Source organism: Mytilus californianus, unplaced genomic scaffold, assembly GCF_021869535.1.
Source record: "Mytilus californianus isolate M0D057914Y unplaced genomic scaffold, xbMytCali1.0.p SCAF_3, whole genome shotgun sequence".
Classification (NCBI taxonomy): Eukaryota; Metazoa; Mollusca; class Bivalvia; order Mytilida; family Mytilidae; genus Mytilus; species Mytilus californianus.
This window is the reverse complement of record NW_026262679.1, coordinates 76,765,794-76,789,202: the sequence shown is the minus strand read 5'-3', so window position 1 is coordinate 76,789,202 and position 23,409 is coordinate 76,765,794. Positions and strand designations below refer to the sequence as shown.

Sequence of the window (23,409 nt, the reverse complement as noted above, 5' to 3'; positions counted from 1 at the left end):
AAGCGAGATAAATAAGAAATTTTACATATAATAAGGATTTTCCCATAACCATGCTAAGATTACGGTGAGCTCCATACTACAGGATTATGGGAAGGTACCTTTTTCACCCTGGAGGAGTCGCTGATAGAAGGAGGAAATTCATAAGCATCGAAATACTGCAGATCTTCACCTTCTTCACCATAAGTCTAGTGTAAAGCAATAAATAAAGTACTGTGTGGTGTTATTCATAGACATCAGTGTGACAACAATTATCTCATGTTAAATATAAAAAAGTAAAGCGAGAACCTATGAAAAGAATGCTTCTCTTGTTATAAAATACAGGCCTTATCTAAGAATATTTTGAATTTTGAAAATACTTCCACGATAATTTTATTTTGATATTATAAAGTAACACATAATTTGGGACTTGATTCATTTGGTATTTTTTATTTCTAATTTTATTAAATTTTCATTCATTAATAAAATAAGCTCATGCTTTGTTGCAGTTAATACACAAATGTGTCTTTTTTGTCTCAGACCTGTGACAAAACATTGTTTACAGAACATAGTTTTGGTTGTCACACTGACTGTCTATTAAAAGAGATTATTGTTTACACATAAATATAATACATTTTATAATTATCTTTTAATCTAACATGTATATTAACCAAATACCAATGTCTTCCAACATACATACTCAGTAAGTCCTTCTCCAACTTAAGATTTCTAAGATAAAAAAAAAACGAGCAAAGCCTGCCCACTCCCAATAAGCATGATAAGCAAACATGGCTAAGTCCATGTTTTGGTATGGGAAAATTAAAAATTGGAGAATGTGTCCATGGGACACAGGTGATGCCCCCGCTTGAATATAACAATATAAAGGAACAAAACTCAAGAACGGTTAAAGTGACAAAACCAAAATTCAAACTTGATCTGTGTTTTGTAGTTATAAGCATTGTGCATAAGGTTCATAACATTTGGTTGAGGCAAACCTAAGTTAGAGAACGAAAACTAATTTTGGGAGGTACGGTTGGACGAACGTACGTACGTACGGACAGGCAAGGGTAAAACTTATTGCCTCAAAAAAATCACTTAGACCAAAGTTATAAATTAAGTGAAAAACAGGCACTGCTAACTGTGAAAAGATTTTTATTTCAAGGATTGACCTTGACCTTAGATCTTTTTAACATGAAAATCAATAGGGTTCTTCTCCTCTAGGCTGTCTAGTCTCCTCCAATTTGCTTATTTTGATAGTGAGTCAAAAAATCACTCAGCTTAAAATAACCTCTGACCTAGAAAATCAGTATTTTCTTTTTTACAATGATAAAGTATACAACCCTTTGTTTCCATGGTAAGGAAAAGGTTTTTGATTAATCATCTGATCTGAACTTGACCTCTGAGGATATTCCTCTGCTCAAGATAGCTAATGAGACATCAAATAAAACATCAGAAAAAACAGAATCGCTGTTTCAATTTTGATTCCAGGTAATAATAATTTTGAGATCATTTCTTTCATTTTCTAATCAAAAGATAGTTCTAAAATGATTCTCAGAACAAAATAAAGAGCTGCGCCATGAGCGCATGATAAGCCCGTCCCTTTTTCAACAAATAAATTTCCATAACTCCTCAATGTCGTATAACAAATTTATAAAAAACTAACAGGAGATTATTTAATTAGATATAAACCAGTCACCAAAATCTCACGAAAACTGCTTAAAGCATTTTTGAGTTATTGTCCAAAAACTAGAAAATCCCCCCTTTTTTTTATAAATCAAATCCAATAACTTGGAAACGTAAAATCTAAATTTATAAAAATCGAAAGGGAGCTTACATTAATAGATATAAACAATCCACCAAAGTTTCAAGAAAATTGTTTGAAGCATTTTTGAATTATTGTCTGACATGTTGACGATGGACAGACAGACAGACGGACAAGGGTATACCATACTACGTCCCTTAACCGGCGTATAAAAACATATTCTCTAAGTAAAAAGATATTCAAGTATCAAATGTTCAAAAAACAACAATAATGCCTGAAAAAATCAAATTACAAAAAAAACAATCACCTTACATAAATACTTTAATATTCATCTCCAAATCAATTAGTATGCACAACAAAAATAAAACCATTTAAAAACAAACACAAATAGACAAATCAAAAATGTGCCTACAACATGTAAACTCAAGAAAAACCAAAATCTGCTGTTAATTTTAACAAAAAATGCCTTCTAAAAAGCAGGCAAAAAGCCCTTTAGCCTACCTACAAGCATTATAATACAACTATAAAGCTGATAAACACAATGGACAGGGCAATAAAATCCATCAAATATCTTTTTTATTTTAGTCTGAAAATTAGCACAAACTTTTTCTTTTAAACACTATTTAGAGCCATTATGTTTTTTTTGTTTTATTGGTGGTTAACAGCCCCAATAACTTTGCACTTATATTTAATATTAGTGTACTATTAAAAAGGAAAGAATTCAGAAATTGAAAAAAATACAAATATTTGTTTTTAATTATTTTCATTTAAAGGCACATGGTTCTCATTATTTTTAATTTCAGGGCAAAAACTTTTTATTTTTAATCACATTACCAGAATTCATTTCTAAAATTAACAAACAAACAGAAAACTGGAATTTATTCTCAAATTTTTTTTTTTTTAAATGTAATGAATTTTGCAGAAAGGAAAAATGGAAAACTTAAGACATTCTCCATTACTTGTATCACATCAAAGTAATTAGATACCTCATCTATTACACAAAATAACACACTAAAGCTACAGAGACATGATGTAATATTGATAATTATTACTGGTGTTAACAAGTACATATTGATGGATTTTCTCACAGACTATTTCCTGTCCATTATATCAGCATGCATCAATAATGAAAGCTACCTACCCTCTCCAACTTCTCCACCTCGCCCTCCAAGACCCGTGTAGCAGGGTGCTTGGGAACACGGGATGTGGTTTTATTGGTAGGGGTTGTCATTAAGGTTTGTTCATTACTGAAAAAAAAAAAAAAAGTTTACATTCAACATGTTGTTTGTTATATGTTTAATTATTCCATAACCATTTGAGAACAGAGAACTGTAGATTCATTTAATTTCTTGGCTAAAGTTGTATTTTTGTGGATATCTAATTTGTGGTTTGACCAAAGTCTGCATACAGACCTATAGAAATTTATACTTCGTTGAACAGTTGAATTCGAGTTTCATCTTAACCCAGGAAGTCCAAGAACATTGTTATCCCACAAAGGATAATGAATCCACAATAATTCTTATTTCTAAGTCAATTTATTTAAAACTTGAACTAAAGTAATCGTTTTGATTTCTGTTGATAGACTTCAAGTACCACATAGACTGATTCTTTCTTTATAATTAAAAGCTCCATATTTTGACCCATCTAATATTTTGGGTATTTTATACTATTATAAATATACCTTTAATGGATATTATTTACATTGTTTACATAAGAAAAATTTTCATATTAATTGCCTTTACTTAATGATTTGCTTAAAGAAGGATATTTGTTTTATATATCAAATTAGTGGACAAATATATGCATTTAAATACTGTGGATTCGTTTATTTTTGTGAGTACCAATTTTCGTGCATTCAGGAAAACTTACATTTTCGTGGATATTTGATTTAGTGGTTTGCAAAAGTCTGCATACAAGCATATAGAAAATTCGCGAATTTCCTTGATGTTTAAATTCATTGTTCACCGCACCTGATCCCAAGAAATCCACAATAATTGGTATCTCACAAATAATAGAGGATCCACAATATGCAAAATATGGAAGTCACTAGCTTGTTTCTTGGGTAAAAAAAAAACGTAATCAAATTTAAATTTTACTGATGACCAGATAATTAAAAGTCATATCAATATCTCCTTATCAAATCACATTAAAATCACTTACCATACAAAAATAATTTTTGTCACAAGTCAGCCCTGAGGCAAGTCTACTGTGTCTATTATTTATTATGAAACCTTATATATTATCAGTTTACTTATTGAATGGGATTATGAAAAGTGTTATTTTCCATAATATTTCAACCATAAATAGATAAACACACAAGGGTTTCTACCTCCATATTGTGCTTCTTAGAAAGATGATTAAAATTAGTTTTAATATGCCATGACAGTCTGACATGTGGCAGGATCCTTTTACAGTGAAAGTGAAATTCAAGATGTGCTATAATATATTATTTTCTATTATGGGGTGTTCATTTACAAAACTTGAAAATCTATGACCAGAATGAACTGATGACATTGCAATAGGTGTGATGAATTAGGAAACCAAAAATTACAAAAATTTGGAATTTTCAAAAGACAGATTTAGTACACTTTCTCCTAGCCAAGAGTTGGACGGTGGACCGGATCTAACCATTTGCTAGCAAATAAATGTATTTAGTATGACAGGTCAAAATTTCTTCTTGAAAATTGATGAGCTAAAAAACTGAGGCTTTCTTTTGCCATGATAATTTCTCAATAAAATTTAATGGTTCATTTTGTGAATTTTCATAACAAATTATTATGTATATAATGGTGTGCAATATCCATTTTTTTTTTTTAATCAAGTTAACACAATGAATGATAAAAATATTAACATGAAAATAATCTCAATATAGATAATTACTTTTTTCTCTAATGTAAGGGTAATGCTAGAATGACGGAAGTCATAATCTAATATACACTATTCTGAAGTGCTACACAGGATGAACATTATCATTCATATAAATTTCTCTAATTCTTACCTGATTTATAGTTTTCCGGACAGGTTTATTAATTTTTTGTAATTACAGTGTGGTTCGTTTGATCTCAGTTTTTCATTGGTCAAAATTCAATTATGATGCCAAATGCTCCCGTTTTAAATATGAAAATTTTACTGTCTCGAGTGGAGAAATATCATATTACACTCACACTGGATGCAGTGGTAGAATGTATATGAATGTAATTGGTATGGATTAATCATCTTTAATGTCAGATTCTAACAGATTTTGATTAAAGTATTAAACTGCATGAATAGACTGGCTTATGCATGAGATAATTGCCACTGGATGCTTAGCAAACAACAATCAATCAACCATTTATGTTTAATTTATTTGAAAATCTTACACATTTAGTTCTTTTACTGAAGAATTTTTAAATTTGATTTAATGGCCATTTATAGTGATTGTTTGATGTTCTATTAAATATGATTATAGATAATAAGTAGATATTATTTTGACATTCCAACTTGTTAGTGTTGATTGTGTTTGGAGTGGGTGCTTGTCAACTAACTAATCCTGACAAAGTGGCAATGTTTCTACAGGTAGATATGATTAAAGATATGATTTAATGATTTAAGATATACTACAGTAGTAAACTAACTTATGTCACTTTATAATGGAAAATACTTGTAGAAAACATTTGATTCTCACATTCATTCATTAGTATACGAAAGGAGAGCCCTATTTATAGCTTTACTGACTCTTCAACATTACTTTTTTGGGCTCCATTTTTTTTTAGAAATTTTCTCAATAAGACTAATTTCAGGAGATAAGCCAAACCCTTATGAACCAAGCCTGTTAAAGAATCATAGCAAAAAAAACCAAAGGTCTGACTATTCCTTTTCTCACACAATATTGTAGTTTTAAGAAAGTTTGTCTTATGAATACTGTCCGAACTTTATCGGCAAGCCAGGTTAGGAAAAATCTATAAAAGGTGCCAGCACTACAGCTTCATGAAATATATTAAAACAGAATTTTCCATCCATTCCATTTATAGAGACTCAAATATCACATAATAGGCTATAATGACGATTGATAGAAATTGAAGATGAGTTTAGAGGTTGCTTCATTGACTTTTGAATAGAATGTTGGAGATAAACTTACAAAATCAAGGGTACTTATTCGGCCAAATAGTTTTATACAATAAACAAGACAGATTTTTATGGCAATCAAAACATTTATTTGAACTAGTCAGGTGAATCTTTCCTAAAACAGGGAAGGATAGGACTAGCCAACCCTACCTACAGAAATCCACACAGGACAAATGGCGAAGTGGATTCTAGGATATGAATAGGATTAAAAAAATAATTTGAATAAAGGGCCAAAATGTAAACAAAAAAGCAGCAAAATTTGTCTGTTTCCATGGTATTTTAAAATTTCAACCATTTGTGTTGTTTGATCACAGAAAATCATTCATTAATCTTCACACTTATGCAATATATTCAAGTTAAGTGCCCTCTTTAATTGATTACGTAATGCAAACAAACCTTTTTGCTTTATTAATGAATGAATGGTACAGCTTCAAGTAAAACTAAACAACTCTCCTATTTCCTATAGAATCAACATATCTGACATATGGACAAAATAACTTGTTGCTTCCAACATTATTTAACCACAACAGACTTAAATTACCAGGTAAATTATCTCCCCTTTATAATGTCAATAAAATTCCAATATATAAAACTTAAGTGATAATTAATTTTTAAATATCCATGACTGCCATGTGTAATCATGCTTTTAACCTTACCCATCCTGTGTTAAATCCTCATCTTTCCTTTCGTCTTTTCCTGTGAAGCAGAAATCACAAGTTGATCAATAAACAATCACATATTCCTGTGTATTTGGTTTTAAGAATTCATTAAGATATGATAAGAGTAAAATGTTCCATGTCGTTCATGTTGTCACAGGTAAAATACTTAATTCCATAGAATAAAACATTGGTTCGATCTAGATCTATAGCTATATTGTTCCCGATCAATACTTGTATATTGAGAGCAATGACCCATGAGAGTAAAGTATAGGCATTAGAACATATAACGGCAGTCGTCTACATCAATGTGCACTTAACCTAACAAACATGTGTGGACATTTCAGTGAGATAGTATTTAAATACCGTTTAATACAACAATGAAAGTTTCAAAACAATCTTGTAATCTTCGATTTATTTATTCAAAATCTTCAATATTCAATATCACACACCATAACTGATACTCTGATTAACTAAAGGCATTTAATCAAATCATATACCTGTCAGTAATATAAACCAGTCTTATAAATCATTTAATTTATTGAGAATAATTAAACATTTTCAAATGATTATATTTCATTGAATAATGTCAGGTAATAAAAGTTATAATAAGCCTTTATTCTTTTAAGATCAAATAAAAACATATACAATAGTCACTTCTTCATAAAAATAATATCCTGATTTATAATCTTTGATCTAAGAAAAATAAAATATAAAAATGAATGTTAAATCAAATTAAAACTGCATGAGTAAAAACTGTGATTTTTCTGTGTAATGAAATTGAAAAGCTACATGCATTTTCTTTTCTCTCTTTAGTTTCTTTGGAATGATCATATTATATTATTTTACTTTTTCTTCATAAAAACATTTGTTTTCAAAAACTATAAGTCCTATATATAAGCCTGAATGCTCACCTGGTAAAAATATGTCATACAGTTTCTGATATTTTTTTCACTTTCTTCATATTTTTTTTCAAGACACAAATTATTCATTTCCAGTTAAAACTTTTCAAGTAAATTAAAGGGAATACAAGGCATCTAAATTATTTTTTCTTTAGTCCCAGGATCATTTTATCTATTAAATCTCTATTATTGATATCCACATAATATATAGAAAAATAAACATTTATAAATATCATAATTAAAGGGGAACATATAGCCAATAGTAAATTATTTAAAAATTCTGATGGATACAATTTTTTTCATTAGATGTTGACAATATGAGTTATGAAAATTCCTTGACATGGGATATAATATCATAAAAGTTCCTCCAGATTTCAAAAAGGTATGGTTTCTCACATTGCTGGTTGGGGTATAGAAACTATTGAATGAGTTTAGAAGTAGCCACAAGGTTAATTTTGTCATTGGGTTGTTGTCTCATTGATGTATGCCCCACATGTCCTTTTATTTATGCCATGAGAATGAGTCTGTCAATCATTGCCTGGTTCTAGTTTGCCTCCCAAAAGGGAGTTGAATCCATTACGAGATTTGACTTCTAAACAGTTATACTGCTGAAACAAGTCACATAAAGGATAATTCTCATCAACTGATTATAGGCGGTTCAGATTAAGCAATATTAAAGGAGATTTTTTTTTTTAATTATGAATGAGGATGACTGATTGATTGAAACTAACAACAGTAGGCATTTTGCTTCAACTGCGCTAGAAATTTTGACGAAATCAAGACACATATGTAAAAGTCACAACTAACTCTACGTAAAAGTTTTATCAATGTATAATATTTAATCTTTCAAAATATTATCTGATTATTATTAAATGTTATTAACTTTGCTGTGACTATTGTATATAATTATTTAATTCATTTTTACATGAATGTTATCCTATTAACTTGCTCCATTAACTTTGAATGTGTAAACTGAATGCCATAACAAAAAAGTTCTAAACAATATAATAAGTATGACAAAATTTCACATATTAGCTATTGAATGGCAGTTCAATGTTTTCAGACATCAGAACTTTCCAATACATATTTTAAACCCAGAGGCGGTATGACAGCTAACGTGCTTTGTCCAAAACTTTTCAGATCATGTGGTATGCTTTATGCTATTAATAATATTCACTTCATTTTTACTTTTTAGAGTTAAATTTTATTTTAAAAAGAAGCTGTCCCTTAAAGGCAGGAATTTTTATTAGATCTTCGTAAAAATACAAGGCACATATTTTTGTAATTATTTGATATAAGAGCTAGATTTATTTAGATTGTCAGTATATTTTCTACTTCCTTGGAGTAAATAACAGAAAAAGTTAGATGAGTCATTTAATCTCCAATTAATCCTAAATCCACTTTGAAAATCAACATGAAACCTAAACTGTTAAAATTATAGTTAAATAGCATAGTCTAACAGCTATACACAAAGAATTATTTTTGCCCTAACATGACCTCAAATATAAAAGAAAATACTAAGGAAAACTGGATATAGATTTATACCATTGGTTACTTTATAAAACCTGTAACTTATCAAACAGAACCTTACACAAATTCATCAGTATATATATTAATACATTTTAATTTTTATTTAAACAAGAGGCTCTAACGAGTCCTCATTGCTCACCAGGATTAAATGGGGTCGTCAACCAAAATTTTTAAAGAGGATCATTACTGAATACATTTGTAAATTTTCTATATAAGTAAATGGCTTGAAAGGGGATTTCCCCCCAATAAACCATTAAATCTAATAGGCCATTTTAAATTTGAAATAATCTGAAAATACTGAATATCAATTAAATATGTTATGTCCACTTATTCAGTCAATTTAATTCATGTAACTTAAGTCCTGTTTAGATACATTGCTTACAGTCAATTATTACCTCGCCTCAGGCCAATACAGCAAGCCTTGAACCAATAACAAGGCCAATACAAAAAATAATCACATACTAAAATCATATTAAGACCTGTTAAGTCTTTTTTCATATTTTTCCTTTCCTTGTGCATCAGTATAAATACTGAATATTCTGAAAAGGGAATGCCCAGGACAGTACATAATTGACTAAAATCCCAATATCTGAACAGTGTTGAATATATAATAAGGATAGCATATGAAAAATAACTTTTAAAAACTCCTTAAGACTTGACATTTTTTTATAATGCAATTCCCTAATTTTAACAAATAAAACAACACCAAGGTGACCACACATATAAGTTGACTAATTTTTTATACCTCATTCTATTGTTGTGGGGTATATTTTAACAATAGATACATGAGTTTGTCCTTTTTTAACAAATATCTGACAAAAGATTAAAACTTCTTTCAACATTCAGTTGACCACCAGTTATGGGCAATTTTTTTCTACAATGATTTGATGACACACAATACATTGACTTTTTACCCCAGATTGCAAAATTCACAAACCAATATATATAAGTGTTCTATTCACTGCAAATTGTGAAAAAGCAGACACTACAAAAATGTATGTTATAAAAATCAATGTTACCAAAAATACACTACATGTATAAACTTACAGTCTTACACTGCATATAACTGTGCATAATAACTAAAACAATAGAACATAAAAATACATGCATCAAACTTAAGGTTTAAGCAAGACATAATTATTTCCATGCACAATAACACATGCATCAAATACTTGCTGTCCTTAGTATTTTTAATTTTTGAAAGAACCTTGGTTTTGTTAGGTGCTTACTTTTGATGATCCCACAACTTTTTTTATGTCAGATCTTCAACATGCCATTGATTTTAAATACAGAAAACACTGTCTGACATTACAACTAGCACAAAATTGGTTTTTGTTGGATTCTGGAAAATTTTGACCAAAATGTCAAACAGGTTTACATCCATATATATGACTTTTTTAATATTAAAATATTATTTCATAACAGAAAAAGCCTGAGTCACTTAATATAGCAATGTATGTAAAACAACCCATTTAAACATTTGACTAAATACACAAATGTACCAATCCTCTATGACTTGTAGATGAAGGTGCTCAAAATTCATGGACCTTCATTTCTATCCAAGATATGTCCATTCTGTTTAAACTTGTATTTACTGAAGTAAAGACCTTCATACAAAACTTTACCAGTTAAACACAAGAAAAAAACTACAAACAAAACTGTTGGGAACTATGTTAAATCTATCATGACATCTTTGAAACATAACAGAGTTACCTCTCTTTGTATGAATATACAATTCTGAATATATATCTAGACTTAACAACTCCAAATTGTATAAAATGATACAGTACACTAATTTCGATTAAACTTCAAGACAAAGCCAAACCGATATTAGAAATAGAATTCTTAACTTCCAAGATATAAGGGATAGAATTCTTAACTTCAAGACAAAGCCACATCTGATATAAGGGACAGAATTCTTAACTTCAAGACACAGCCAACTCTGATATCAGGGAAAGAATTCTTAACTTCAAGACAAAGTCACATCTGATATTAGGGATAGAATTCTTAACTTCAAGACACAGCCAACTCTGATATCAGGGATAGAATTCTTAACTTCAAGACAAAGCCAAATCTGATATTAGGGATAGAATTCTTAACTTCAATACACAGCCAACTCTAATATAAGGGATAGAATTCTTAACTTCAAGACACAGCCAAATCTTAAAGGAGAAATTAACAACAAATTACTTCTTTAATTTTTCTATAAAACTGAATTTATAAGATGGTTCATGCAAGTCTAGTACTGTACATATGTAATAATATAATTGTAGAAAAAAATCACATCTTTATGTCAAAGATTTCTATATTAGTTCATGGTTCCAGTAATTCTAGAAGAGACCCATCCTGCATAAAAAGAATGGATTTGGGGAAAAAGTAAATGAGGCCATTTCTAAATATTGAGTAAAATATTAGATTACAACTAAAGTTCACATTCCATGAATGTATGCTCTTCAATGGTGAGTCTACACAAAACGAGTACAATAACACCCTATTAGGAGACTGCACCTTTTTATAATTTCCTACCACTTGTTCAATTACCTATCCCTATTTTTGTGCCTTATAAAGGCATTTCATAAAGTTATTATTTATAGTTTTGGACAGACAGTGTAAAAACCATAAGGAAAGAATGCGAGATAATTTTTTACATGCTTCCTGTATATGCAGATATAAATAATAAAAGAATAAATAGAAATAACATGAACATATATCTTGCATTTAAATTTTTTTCGCATAGCCTAATCATAGAGCAGATTTAATACCATTTCATTTGAAAACAAAATGCAACTAAAATATATTGTTAGAATATTTTCCGCATAATTTCAGTTTAATGCAAGGTAAAGTATATATTTTATTCAAAGTCGGTATATATATATACATTTGTTACAATATGAACTTGCAATCAATGTACTTAGTGAAGAAAAGATTTTTCAGTTTACTGAAATGTTAAACTTGTAGAAATTGCATGACAAAATAAGCCTTTAACTAGTGTCACATAGGCATCAGAATTTAAGATTAAGTTACATACCAAATTTTAAACCTCTTTTGGTAACATGATTCAACAATGATCTTAAGAAACTATTTCCTAGAAAAATTTTAATATATGTGACTTATATATTTTAAATGCATCCACAGATATCACAATAAGCAAATCTATGGTCATCACTTTAAGATAAAAAATAAATGTTTGTCTACTAAATAAACCAAAGATATAAACTGCAAAACATGACGAAGTTCTTCAGGTGAAACCGAACAAGTAATGTACAGTCGAACCTCGTTGTGTCGAAGTCGAAGGGACCGGACTAAAGTATTCGACTCATCCGAGGTTCGACTCATCCGAGGTCGAGTGTGTCGTCATAATTTGGAATGCATGAAATACGGTATGAGATTTGCGTAAATTAGATACTTTGAACAGTGTGCCTTTTTTCGATATGACACTTTATGATTGTGTATTCAATCTCCATTTTTGGTCCTTCATAATAATTAAACACACAAGTACAGATACAAATCATGCACAAATAAAATCAACAGTATACACAAATATTTACAAAGGTCAGTCACTATAAATTATGAAATCACTCGCGGAACGAAATAAGGTCTAAACGGTCTCTGATGAGGTCATCTGCTTTACATTAAATTATCATAATTGTCTTAATCCTTTTTTTTATTGTAATTAATGAGTTTTAATTCTAACGATTCATTTAATCTCGATTTGGGTCATTTAAATTCGTTTCGTTTTTATCTCATGTGAAATATGTTCAACACACTAACGTTTCGCTTGAACGATCAACAAAGGTGTTAATTACCGGCCACCATAAACATGTCATGTTAACTGTTATACAAACAAGTATGTTTACTCAGTTTTAATTCTTTTGAAAAATGATTAGGTTACATAAGAAATACATCCGATTTGAATTCTTATCATTAGGTCTGCATTTTTCGAAAATTCTTACTTTCGAACTTCGAGACATCGGGGTCAGTTTACATTTATTTTATATCGACGGGACTATAGAATTTACTCGACTTAACCGAGTATTCGAATCAACCGAGTTCGACTCATCAGAGTTTATTATGCATTGATCAAACGGGAATTTTACCGGGACATAGAAATTACTTCGACTCATCCGAGTTTTCGACACAACCGAGTTCGACACAACGAGGTTCGACTGTACTATGTAAATCAAGGGCTATAAGTACATGGTGAACAAGAATTTGTGTCCATATGACAACATCATGTACCGGTCACACTTTCACATTTCCATGTTCAGTGAACCACAAAATCTGCGTCAGAACCTTTATCTGGCCTATATTTTAATAAAATGCTCCGCTGGGGCGCAGCTTGATACGACCGCAGAGGTCGAACCCTGAACAGTTGGGGCAAGTATGGACACAACATTCAAGCTTGATACAGCTCTGAATTTGGATTGTTATTAAATATTTGACACAGCATAGGTTTCTGACACAGAAAGAATGTGGTCTAAGAACTTGAATTTTTTTAATTTACCTATTATGGTCCAATGTCCAAAATCAAAATACATGGTTAGATTCAGCATATCAAAGAACCCCATATATTCAATTTTTGTTGAAATCAAACAAAGTTTAATTTTGGACTCCAACTTGGACAAACTTGAAAACTGGGCCCATAATCAAAAATCTAAACACATGTTTAGATTCAGCATATCAAAGAACCCCAAGAATTCAATTTTTGCTAAATTCAAACTAAGTTTAATTTTGGACCCTTTGGACCTTAATGTAGACCAATTTAAAAAACGGGACTTAAAATTAAAAATCTAAATACACGGTTAGATTTGGAATATCAAAGAACCCCAATAATTCAATTTTTGATGAAATCAAACAAAGTTTAATTTTGGACCCTTTTGACCTCAATATGAACCAATTTGATAGCGGGGCCCACAAATAAAAAATCTAAATTCATGGTTAGATTCAGCATATCAAAGAACCCCATATATTCAATTTTTGTTGAAATCAAAAAAAGTTTAATTTTGGACCCCAACTTGGACAAACTTGAAAACTGGGCCCATAATCAAAAATCTAAATACATGTTTAGATTCAGCATATCAAAGAACCCCAAGAATTCGATTTTTGCTAAAATCAAACTAAGTTTAATTTTGGACCCTTTGGACCTTAATGTAGACCAATTTAAAAAACGGGACTTAAAATTAAAAATCTAAATACACGGTTAGATTTGGAATATCAAAGAACCCCAATAATTCAATTTTTGATGAAATCAAACAAAGTTTAATATTGGACCCTTTTGACCTCAATATGAACCAATTTGATAGCGGGGCCCACAAATAAAAAATCTAAATACATGGTTAGATTCATCATATCAAAGAACCTCATATATTCAATTTTTGTTGAAATCAAACAAAGTTTAATTTTGGACCCCAATTTGGACCAACTTGAAAACTGGGCCCATAATCAAAAATCTAAATACATGGTTAGATTCAGCATATCAAAGAACCCCATATATTCAATTTTTGTTGAAATCAAACAAAGTTTAAATACTGGACCCTATCTTGGACCAACTTGAAAACTGGGCCCATAATCAAAAATCTAAACACATGTTTAGATTCAGCATATCAAAGCACCCAACGAATTCAATTTTTGTTAAAATCAAACTAAGTTTAATTTTGGACCCTTTGGACCTTAATGTAGACCAAATTAAAAAACAGGACCCAAAATTAAAAATCTAAATACACGGTTAGATTTGGAATATCAAAGAACCCCAATAATTCAATTTTAGATGAAATCAAACAAAGTTTAATTTTGGACCCTTTTGACCTCAATATGAACCAATTTGATAACGGGGTCCACAAATAAAAAATCTAAATACATGGTTAGATTCAGCATATCAAAGAACCCCATATATTCATTTTTTGTTGAAATCAAACAAAGTTTAATTTTGGACCCCAATTTGGACCAACTTGAAAACTGGGCCCAAAATCAAAAATCTAAATACATGTTTAGATTCAGCATATCAAAGAACCTCATATATTCAATTTTTGCTAAAATCAAACAAAGTTTAATTTTGGACCCTTTGGACCTTAATGTAGACCAATTTGAAAACTGGACCCAAAATTAAAAATCTAAATACACTGATAGATTCGGCATAACAAATAAATAAATGTGATCAAAGATTTTAAAAATCTAATGCGCCATACTGTGCAGTTAAAGATTACTTCTTGAAATTTTTCAATATTTGAAATTTGAAAAAAAAAAATATTTGAAGAATAATTCTTTTCAATTTCTGAAATCTGAAATGAGAAAAAATTGACCCCCCACAATTTCTTTTTATCCCCCCCCCCCCCCCCCACCTTTTTTCCCCCAAAAAATTCTTTCCCTCAAGATATGGTCATAATCTCAATTCAAATTTCCAATGGAGTTGGCAACCATAATTACCCATTTAAATTTACCATAGTGCTAACTTAATCTATTTTATAATAGAATTAAAAATGTAGTGTCAAATCTTTCATATGGATTTTTTTGTAAAAAAAAAAGATGCAACATTTGCAGATATTTTTACTGATCTTCCTTTATAAATATGCATTTCTTTAAACATAATTTAAAAGCAGTGTAAGGGAAGTAACCAAAACATTGTATTTGGATTACCTCCCTTACACTGTTTTAAATTATCTTTATTGTTCATTAACCATTACTTTATACATAATTTAAAAGCAGTGTAAGGGAGATAATTTCAATGATGTATTTGATTTATCTCCCTTACACTGCTTTAAATTATGTTTTGTACTAAAGTATTTGTCCATTAACCAGGACAACCTTGTTTTTCCCCCTTTTTTGCCCCTAATTCCTAAACGGTTTGAGCCATAACCCCCCAAAGCAAATCCTAACCATCCCTTTGTGATATGGAAACTTGTAGCAAATTTCAGAGAGATCCATACACCGTTGCACAGTTATTGTCTGGAAACTAGAAAATGCTTATTTTTGGCCCCTTTTTGGCCCCTAATTCCTTAACTGTTGGTACCATGACCCCCAAAATCAATCCCAACCTTCCTTTTGTGATATTTAACCTTATGGTCAAATTTCAAAAAGATCCATTCACTTAAACTAAAGTTAGAGTGCGAAAACCAATGTGTCTTCGGACGACGACGCCAGACGACGACGACGCCAACGTCATACCAATATACGACCACAAATTTTTTTTGCGGTCGTATAAAAAGTTCATCCTCTAATGAACATGTATACTAATTTTCAAATTGTTGTGACAACAACTTCATGGTAAACAGCCAAACTTTAACCTTGAAACCTTTCCATGTTATATGAACTGCAAATTCTGGGTCAAAACTCTAATTTGGCATAGTTTACTAAGAATTCACATCATAATGAATATATTTACAAAGTTTCAAGTTGATGTGACAACAACTTCATGGTATAAGAGAGGCAAAAGATACCAAAGGGACATTCAACCTCATGAGTCGAAAATAAACTGACAGCGCCATGGCTAAAAAAGGAAAAAAAACAATAGACAAACAATAGTACACAAAACACAACATAGAAAACTAAAGACTGAGCAACACAAACCCCACCAAAAACTGGGGGTGATCTCAAATGCACCGGGAGGGTAAGCAGATCCTGCTCCACATGTAGCACCCGTCGCGTTGCTCATGTTAGTACAAACCCGGTAATATTTCTAAATCAGTATGTCACATTCGGGGAAAAGGGGACAGGTTTGTAGTTACGACATTTGGAACATACTTGGTAAACCATCTAACAGCAAATCTTTAACCTGAAACATTTTCATGTTCAGTGAGCTGTGAAATCTAGGTCACAACTCAAATTTGACATATATATATCTATATTCACATCATAATGATCATACATTTGACATTTCAGGGCTTTTTATAGCTTACTATGCAGTATGGGTTACTGAAAATCTTAACCAAACAAAGATGTACATATGAATAGAGATAGACAACCATTAATCTATTAACATCAGGCATAGTCAATCAAGGCTAACTAATAACACATCTGCATAAATAAAATATGAACCTTTTCAATATCCATTATATCTAAGTCTCCTCATATATAAAATTGGTATTTCAAAATCTTGCTCAAGGTTTACCTTTATATATCTATCTAATAATATGTTGTACATAACAAAAGACTTAACATTTACTATATAAGTATATATATAAATATAATGAAACACTTACCTGATGATTTTGGAGCTTGTTCTACATTGGCATTACCAGCAAGATACACTGAATTTATCTGTAAAGTAAATTGTTATCAATTGAAAATTAGGAACAAAAACAATTTTCAACACAAATAATTTTGCATCAGTACAGGTCAAAGAGATTCATAATACAAATAGTTTAGGGGATGCAAATTACCTGTTTGTCCATATTAGAGGGGCCTGATGGGGGGGGGGGGGGGGGGGGGGGTCTCATCACGATTCACGAGTTGATTTTTTTGTCAATCACGATTTACAGAAAATAAATTTCCATGATCACGGATCACGAAAATATAAAAAAAAAATCTGTAGAAAAACGGATCACGATAGCGAAAATGCGCCGATCACGAAGAACAAAAATAACCCATCAGGCCCCTCATATTATATCACACTATATATAATAATTTGATACAAAAGATTACATTTCATTTTATTTAAGAGACAAACAAAAAAAGTAAAATACAAATAATATAGATTTCTTGTTTTCTTAACAGAGGCAAAAGGTAAAAATCCTTGTCATGTACCAGAGAAAAATTTAGGTCAGACAAGAAAACCCAACATACCCTTGTCTGAAGGGATAAGTAAATTAATCCTGACTATTGTTACAGGAGGGTACATGTTCAGGCCCTGAAATGATGATTCTGATTTCAGTAGCATATCAATTAGTTAATGAAACTGTGAATAAAATTATCCTTAATGAATGTTTGACAAGTTTAAGGTAGTTGGAGGCAGGTTGACCATAACCAATACCTGTATTTGTTCAATGAATATTATAGACATTTGACAGAAGAATAATCAGCCCAAAAGGGAAAAAAATGGATCAAAGACTGAAAGTTTCAAAGTCGGGAAGAATGAGAAAAAATTCCTGAAACAATTCCAAAATAGCAGGAGCACAACTTTCACATATGTACTATCTTTCTGTAAAGTTTCAAACATCTGGTTTGAAATCTGTAGCAGTTGATTTCACAAAACTGGTATCGCATCCTTAAATTTTGCTGAAAATTCCTAAGTTCCAAAGTTCAGTAAAAATAGGAAAAATATATTCAAATAACTCTATTTTAGCAGCTGCACAAATTCAACATGCGTCAAATATCTCTGTGAATTTTTGAAAATCTGGTTTGAAATCTGTAGGAGGAGCTGATTACTCAAAACTGGTATTCATAATTCTGAAGTGACACAAGCTTGTGCTATTTGTACAAGTTTTTAAATGGGCTACTGACCTGAGCATCGCCAGCTATATCCAAACCTACTGAATCACTGAACCCTGGAAAGAAAAAAAGTATTAATTGTAGAGTATTGTTGGTTGAATGAAAGTGTCATACCTATATTTGACTGCTGACAGAAAAAGAGTTTCAGAACTATCTTTGACCATTCTATAATCATTAAATTGTTCTAAAGTTGGCATTCTCTGATTATTAAAAAAAACAAAACATTACATGCATATTAATTCTTCCATGTATGTCCAGCCTAGTAAAATGAAGGTCATTTTTCAAAAAGAAAATTAACCATGGTGAAAATGTCACTTATCTCTAAAACAAAAGACAAAAATTTTGACTATTCATGCTCAATTTTTATAAATGATTGATTATCAATTGCTTAATGGCCTAAAATTTTCCATGGACCTTCTTTACTGTTAGTATTATTGGTCAAATCCTTGTGGGGCCTTGATGACCTTGTGGTCTAATTACTTTATCACCAGCATGTCAACACTGAGGTTGTGAGATTCAACATCGCTCTTGATAGGTGCATTTGACTCAAATCTTTATTGACTACATTTGTAGGATTGTCAGTTTTATTGCAGAAGATTTTTGTTTCTCAGAGCTATCAATCCATGCATTTTACATGTAATTGCTTAGTTCTGGACCTAGCAGGGACTGACAAACAGGAGAAATACACAACGAAAAGTAATAGTTTAGTTGGGATATAGGAAAACAGATCGTCTTAAGTGCCAGTCTGCCTAAGAATCAGGCAGTGGTGAAAACATGGCAAACAAAAACCCACTCAAATTAACATTAATTTATGTTCAAATTGTATAATGGTGCACGAATATAACATTCGTTTCCTTTTCCTGATCTGGTAATTCAAGATATAATTTGGTTGAAATACACTAGAAATTAAAAATTATGGAGAATAACTTCGTAATTTGTTATCATTCAAACCAAAAGATATCTAGAGATTTCCTGAATCACCAGACACGCAGAAACAAAAAACCTACAATTTCAAACTCAGGATGAGAGTAACTTAAAATTAGTATGGTTAGGTCGGTGGGGTTTTTTCGGCCATGTTTTGAATTTTTCAAAATTGCCTGATTATTACAAAGACTGGCACTTAAGCTTTACCTTCTGGTGCTGGAGAAATTCCTTCGTTTTCTTCATATGGCATTTCATTCGCTCCAAAGTCATGAACCATTTCTAAACTTCGTGCCATTTCTGGACCTAAATCATTGGATTCTAGTAATAAAGATTTATTTTTTACATTCATATCATGTGATACATCATGTGGTTCATCCTCAACAAAAGGATCAGCAGTCTTGTCATGTGATATAACTGGAGTATTTTTAATATTTTCAATGGCACTACTTTCAGCAGTATTGTCATGTTTAGGTGGGGAATTTTCATTGGCTGTTGTTTCTGGCTGTTCAGTTTCTACTGGTGGGGGAGCAAAGATTTCAATTTCATCACTCTGAAAGATAGGAACAGTAGAAATTAAAACAATGACTTTAATTCTAAACATTTTTCTGACACAAGTAGAGGACCAGTAGTCTAAATGGATTACAGTATAACAGTTCTACTTCTTAATCAGTTACATAGCTTTTTCGTCATTTTTTTTTCTTTACAAATTATGTTGTTTTTTCATTATTTAAAAAGAAATGATATGAGTTGTATGTTTATGAGAGACATAAAAAATACTATACAATTATAACCTTTGTATGAGGTTGATATATATCCTCATATCAACCTCATACAAAGGCTACAACTGTTATATTATTATTGTCAATATGTTGGAAATAGAGCAGAAGTTAATTTGATTGGTTGTTAAAATTGTGTCATCAAGTATTTTGGTTTTTATATTTCTATTTTCAGATATTTTAAAATAACAATTATCACTTTCTATCTGTTGTTTTCAGTCTACCTTTAAAAATACAGTTGAACATGTGACTCTTTCTGAACGAATCAAATTAGTTAGAATATACAAAATAATAATATGAAAAATATATATTATCTGAACGAAATCAAATTAGTTAGAATATAAACAAATAATAATATAAAGAAATATCATATTCTAAGTAAAGGAACAGCGTGTTTAATACTGTTGGTCATTTTGACAGTTGCTGAAAGTTCTCTAACTTATTGAAAATATTGTTTTTAAAGGGAAACTAATCTAAGTTTGTTTTGGTTTACACGTAACCTATGACCCTGTGTTGATTGTTTAATGCTGGGCAGTAATGCAACTCTACTAGTCTTTTTTTTTTTGTGTACCTGTGCTCCAAAGTTTGGTGGAGGTTTCAATTTTGACTTAAACTTTGGCTTCTTTATTCCTTTCCTTATTGCTGGTTTCTTTTGACTGGAAAGAAACAATGTTGACAATAAACATGATATATACAGTTAAGAAAATTTGACAGTAATACTGAATTGCCACATAGAATTTCAAATCTATATAAAAAATTCAATCACTTAAAAGTAACAGATTGGTCCAACATGAAACAGTTTAACACAGGTTGGGTTGCAGTCTCATTGAATATTCCCCACTTTTCCTTTTATATATATTTTCTATGAGGAATTCTGAAAACATATCTCAACTGCTAAAGCATGAAAATGAGGTGTTAAGCCACAAATACTGACTGACAAGATCTAATTATAAACAATATGTATTTAAATTATTAAAACATTCACATTCCGATCAATTTACACAGTTATATAGAATATATATGTTAATTATATCAAAATTGGTTTTTAATTTAGTAACATTATCAAAAAAAATTATTTATTTCTCGCAGACAACGCTATATATAATGTAAAAAAATAATACTGTGTTCTTGACTACTTCCGCGTGCGATGGTCGGAATAATTAATATTTTATTATAGTGTATGTTAATGATGGAAAAGAAAAACCTAAATTTATCTGCTGAGACTTTTATATCAGAAGATAAGACCATTACAAACCTTTGAGGTTTTGGCGATTCCTCTGGAGGAGAGGGAGATTCTTGTGTTTGCGATAATGATTCAGGTTGAGCTGGTGAAGAATCTTGTACTTGCATAACTTGTTGGTCACCAGACATATTTGGAGATTGAACTGGTGACCTAGGGATCTTGTTCCCGGTCTTGACTGGCTCTGTTGCATGTTTGACTAGATCCAATTCTTTATTCACAGTGTCATGTATATTGTTGTTTGATGTCGTTGGAGACAGACTTAATGATTTACTAGGTTTAAATGGATCGACTGGGAGATCATTGTCTAACTGTTCCACTTTTGTTTTAGTTTCAAACGGATTTGTGTTTTCATCAAAGTCATCAAAGTTAAAATTGTAAGACCCTCTTGGAAGAGGGGGTGAATTTTCCCCCATCTTCAACAATTTCCCCTCACAACAGACATAGATTTGTCTCCTTCTGTCATTTAAGAAACCTAAAATGAAAAAAAATATCATATTATAATTATATATGATGTCCATTTTCACTGAACTAGTACACATTTTTATTTAGAGGCCAGCTGAAGCCCTCCTCCATGTGCGGTATTTTCTCGCTTTGTTGAAGATCCATTGGTGGCCTTCGACTGTTTTCTGCTCTTTGGTCGGGTTGTTGTCTCTTTGACATATTCCCCATTTCCATTCTCAATTTCATTTGTTACATTTTTGAATTTGTAATGTATGCTAGAGCTATTTGGTGGTCAGTCAAATGATTAACCAACTAAGATGTGACTAAAAATTTTTTGCACTATATAGGGTTTACACATAGATAGACATAGACTGAAACATGCACTGTAGGAAGACATAAACATTTGATTACACTTTTACTTTTTCTATAGATTAAAATAAAGAAAATTTATAATAATAACTTATTCAGCGACACTGACATGGCTGAACTTTGCCTGAATTTTAATCTATCAATATGTACATGTATCTACCAGGTCTACTTGTCCACTATCTACCTATTTACCTCAAGTTAAAGATGCTGTTGACCTGTCTACTTCAAATCTAATCAACTGTCGATTGGACAACTGTCAATTGCAATCAATTTTCCAAATACTCTGTCGAATTGTCAACTGTCTACCTTCAGCCTCAAATTTAATACACTGTTGACTAGTTAACTGTCTTCCTCTATATGTCAATGTCAACTTCAAATTTAAAATAATGCCTACTTGTCAATTGTAAACCTCACATTTAATACACTGTTGACCTGTCAACCTCAAACTTTATACACTGTTGACCTGTCAACCTCAAATTTTATACACTGTTGACTTGTCAACCTCAAACTTTATACACTGTTGACCTGTCAACCTCAAATTTTATACACTGTTGACCTGTCAACCTCAAATTTTATACACTGTTGACCTGTCAACCTCAAATTTTATACACTGTTGACCTGTCAACCTCAAACTTTATACACTGTTGACCTGTCAACCTCAAATTTAAAATACTGTCGACTTGTCAACTATCTACATGTAAACCTAATTTCTAATTAATAATACATTTGTACACTGCTGAATTGTGAATTTTCAACCTCACATTCAAAACACTGTCAACCAGTTATTCCAATAGACTATCTACTTGTCAGGTGTCAACCTCAAATTTACATGTATGACACTGTCCCCTTGTCAACCTGTCCAACTCAGTATTAAACCTTTTCAAATGTCTACATTTTGTACCTGTAGACTGTCATCCCATACACATATTGCTATACATGTACCAGGGACTAAACTTAACGCTCGCCCAGTCGCCCAAGGCGACCAGATTTTCGGATGGGCGAGTATATTTTATCATCCTGATCGCCCAGCTGGCGACTGTAAATTTTTTTGAAGTGAATCCCATTTCTACCCTTTCCCCGCGATATAAACAAAAACTGTTCCCAAACGGAAACCTGCTTGTCTAATCAAAGCGGGATAATTAAAGAGAGAATTTACGAAAACCAGTAAGTTCATTTTAATAACCCAAACCCGGTCGGACAACTGTGTTTTCAATACGAAGTCACAATTTGACATACACCTCAATCTCTAAGCAGGTGTTCTTAACCCTCTTTTAAATCTTGTATGATTATTTCATTATTGTTT

The 23,409-nt window shown here is 31.1% G+C and overlaps 1 protein-coding gene across 5 annotated transcripts in view; it reads right to left on the bottom strand.

The window, feature by feature from the left end:
- The window catches only part of LOC127733244 (transforming acidic coiled-coil-containing protein 1-like), a 44,486-nt gene extending 22,753 nt beyond the window's left edge, over nucleotides 1–21,733 (bottom strand). For 2 of the 5 annotated variants that reach the window (XM_052242563.1, XM_052242564.1), the window contains exons 1-9: nucleotides 21,309–21,733; nucleotides 20,625–20,709; nucleotides 19,485–19,827; nucleotides 18,366–18,409; nucleotides 17,126–17,183; nucleotides 11,959–12,015; nucleotides 6,499–6,538; nucleotides 2,880–2,985; nucleotides 99–185 (exon numbers count right to left, since the gene is read on the bottom strand). In XM_052242563.1, the coding sequence (XP_052098523.1) occupies nucleotides 99–185; nucleotides 2,880–2,985; nucleotides 6,499–6,538; nucleotides 11,959–12,015; nucleotides 17,126–17,183; nucleotides 18,366–18,409; nucleotides 19,485–19,827; nucleotides 20,625–20,709; nucleotides 21,309–21,709 (1,221 nt within the window). In that variant the 5' untranslated portion in view covers nucleotides 21,710–21,733. The remainder of the gene's footprint in view (nucleotides 1–98; nucleotides 186–2,879; nucleotides 2,986–6,498; nucleotides 6,539–11,958; nucleotides 12,016–17,125; nucleotides 17,184–18,365; nucleotides 18,410–19,484; nucleotides 19,828–20,624; nucleotides 20,710–21,308) is intronic. The other 3 variants (XM_052242566.1, XM_052242567.1, XM_052242565.1) reach the window with 2 other exon arrangements.
- Between the last annotated feature and the right edge of the window lie 1,676 nt (nucleotides 21,734–23,409).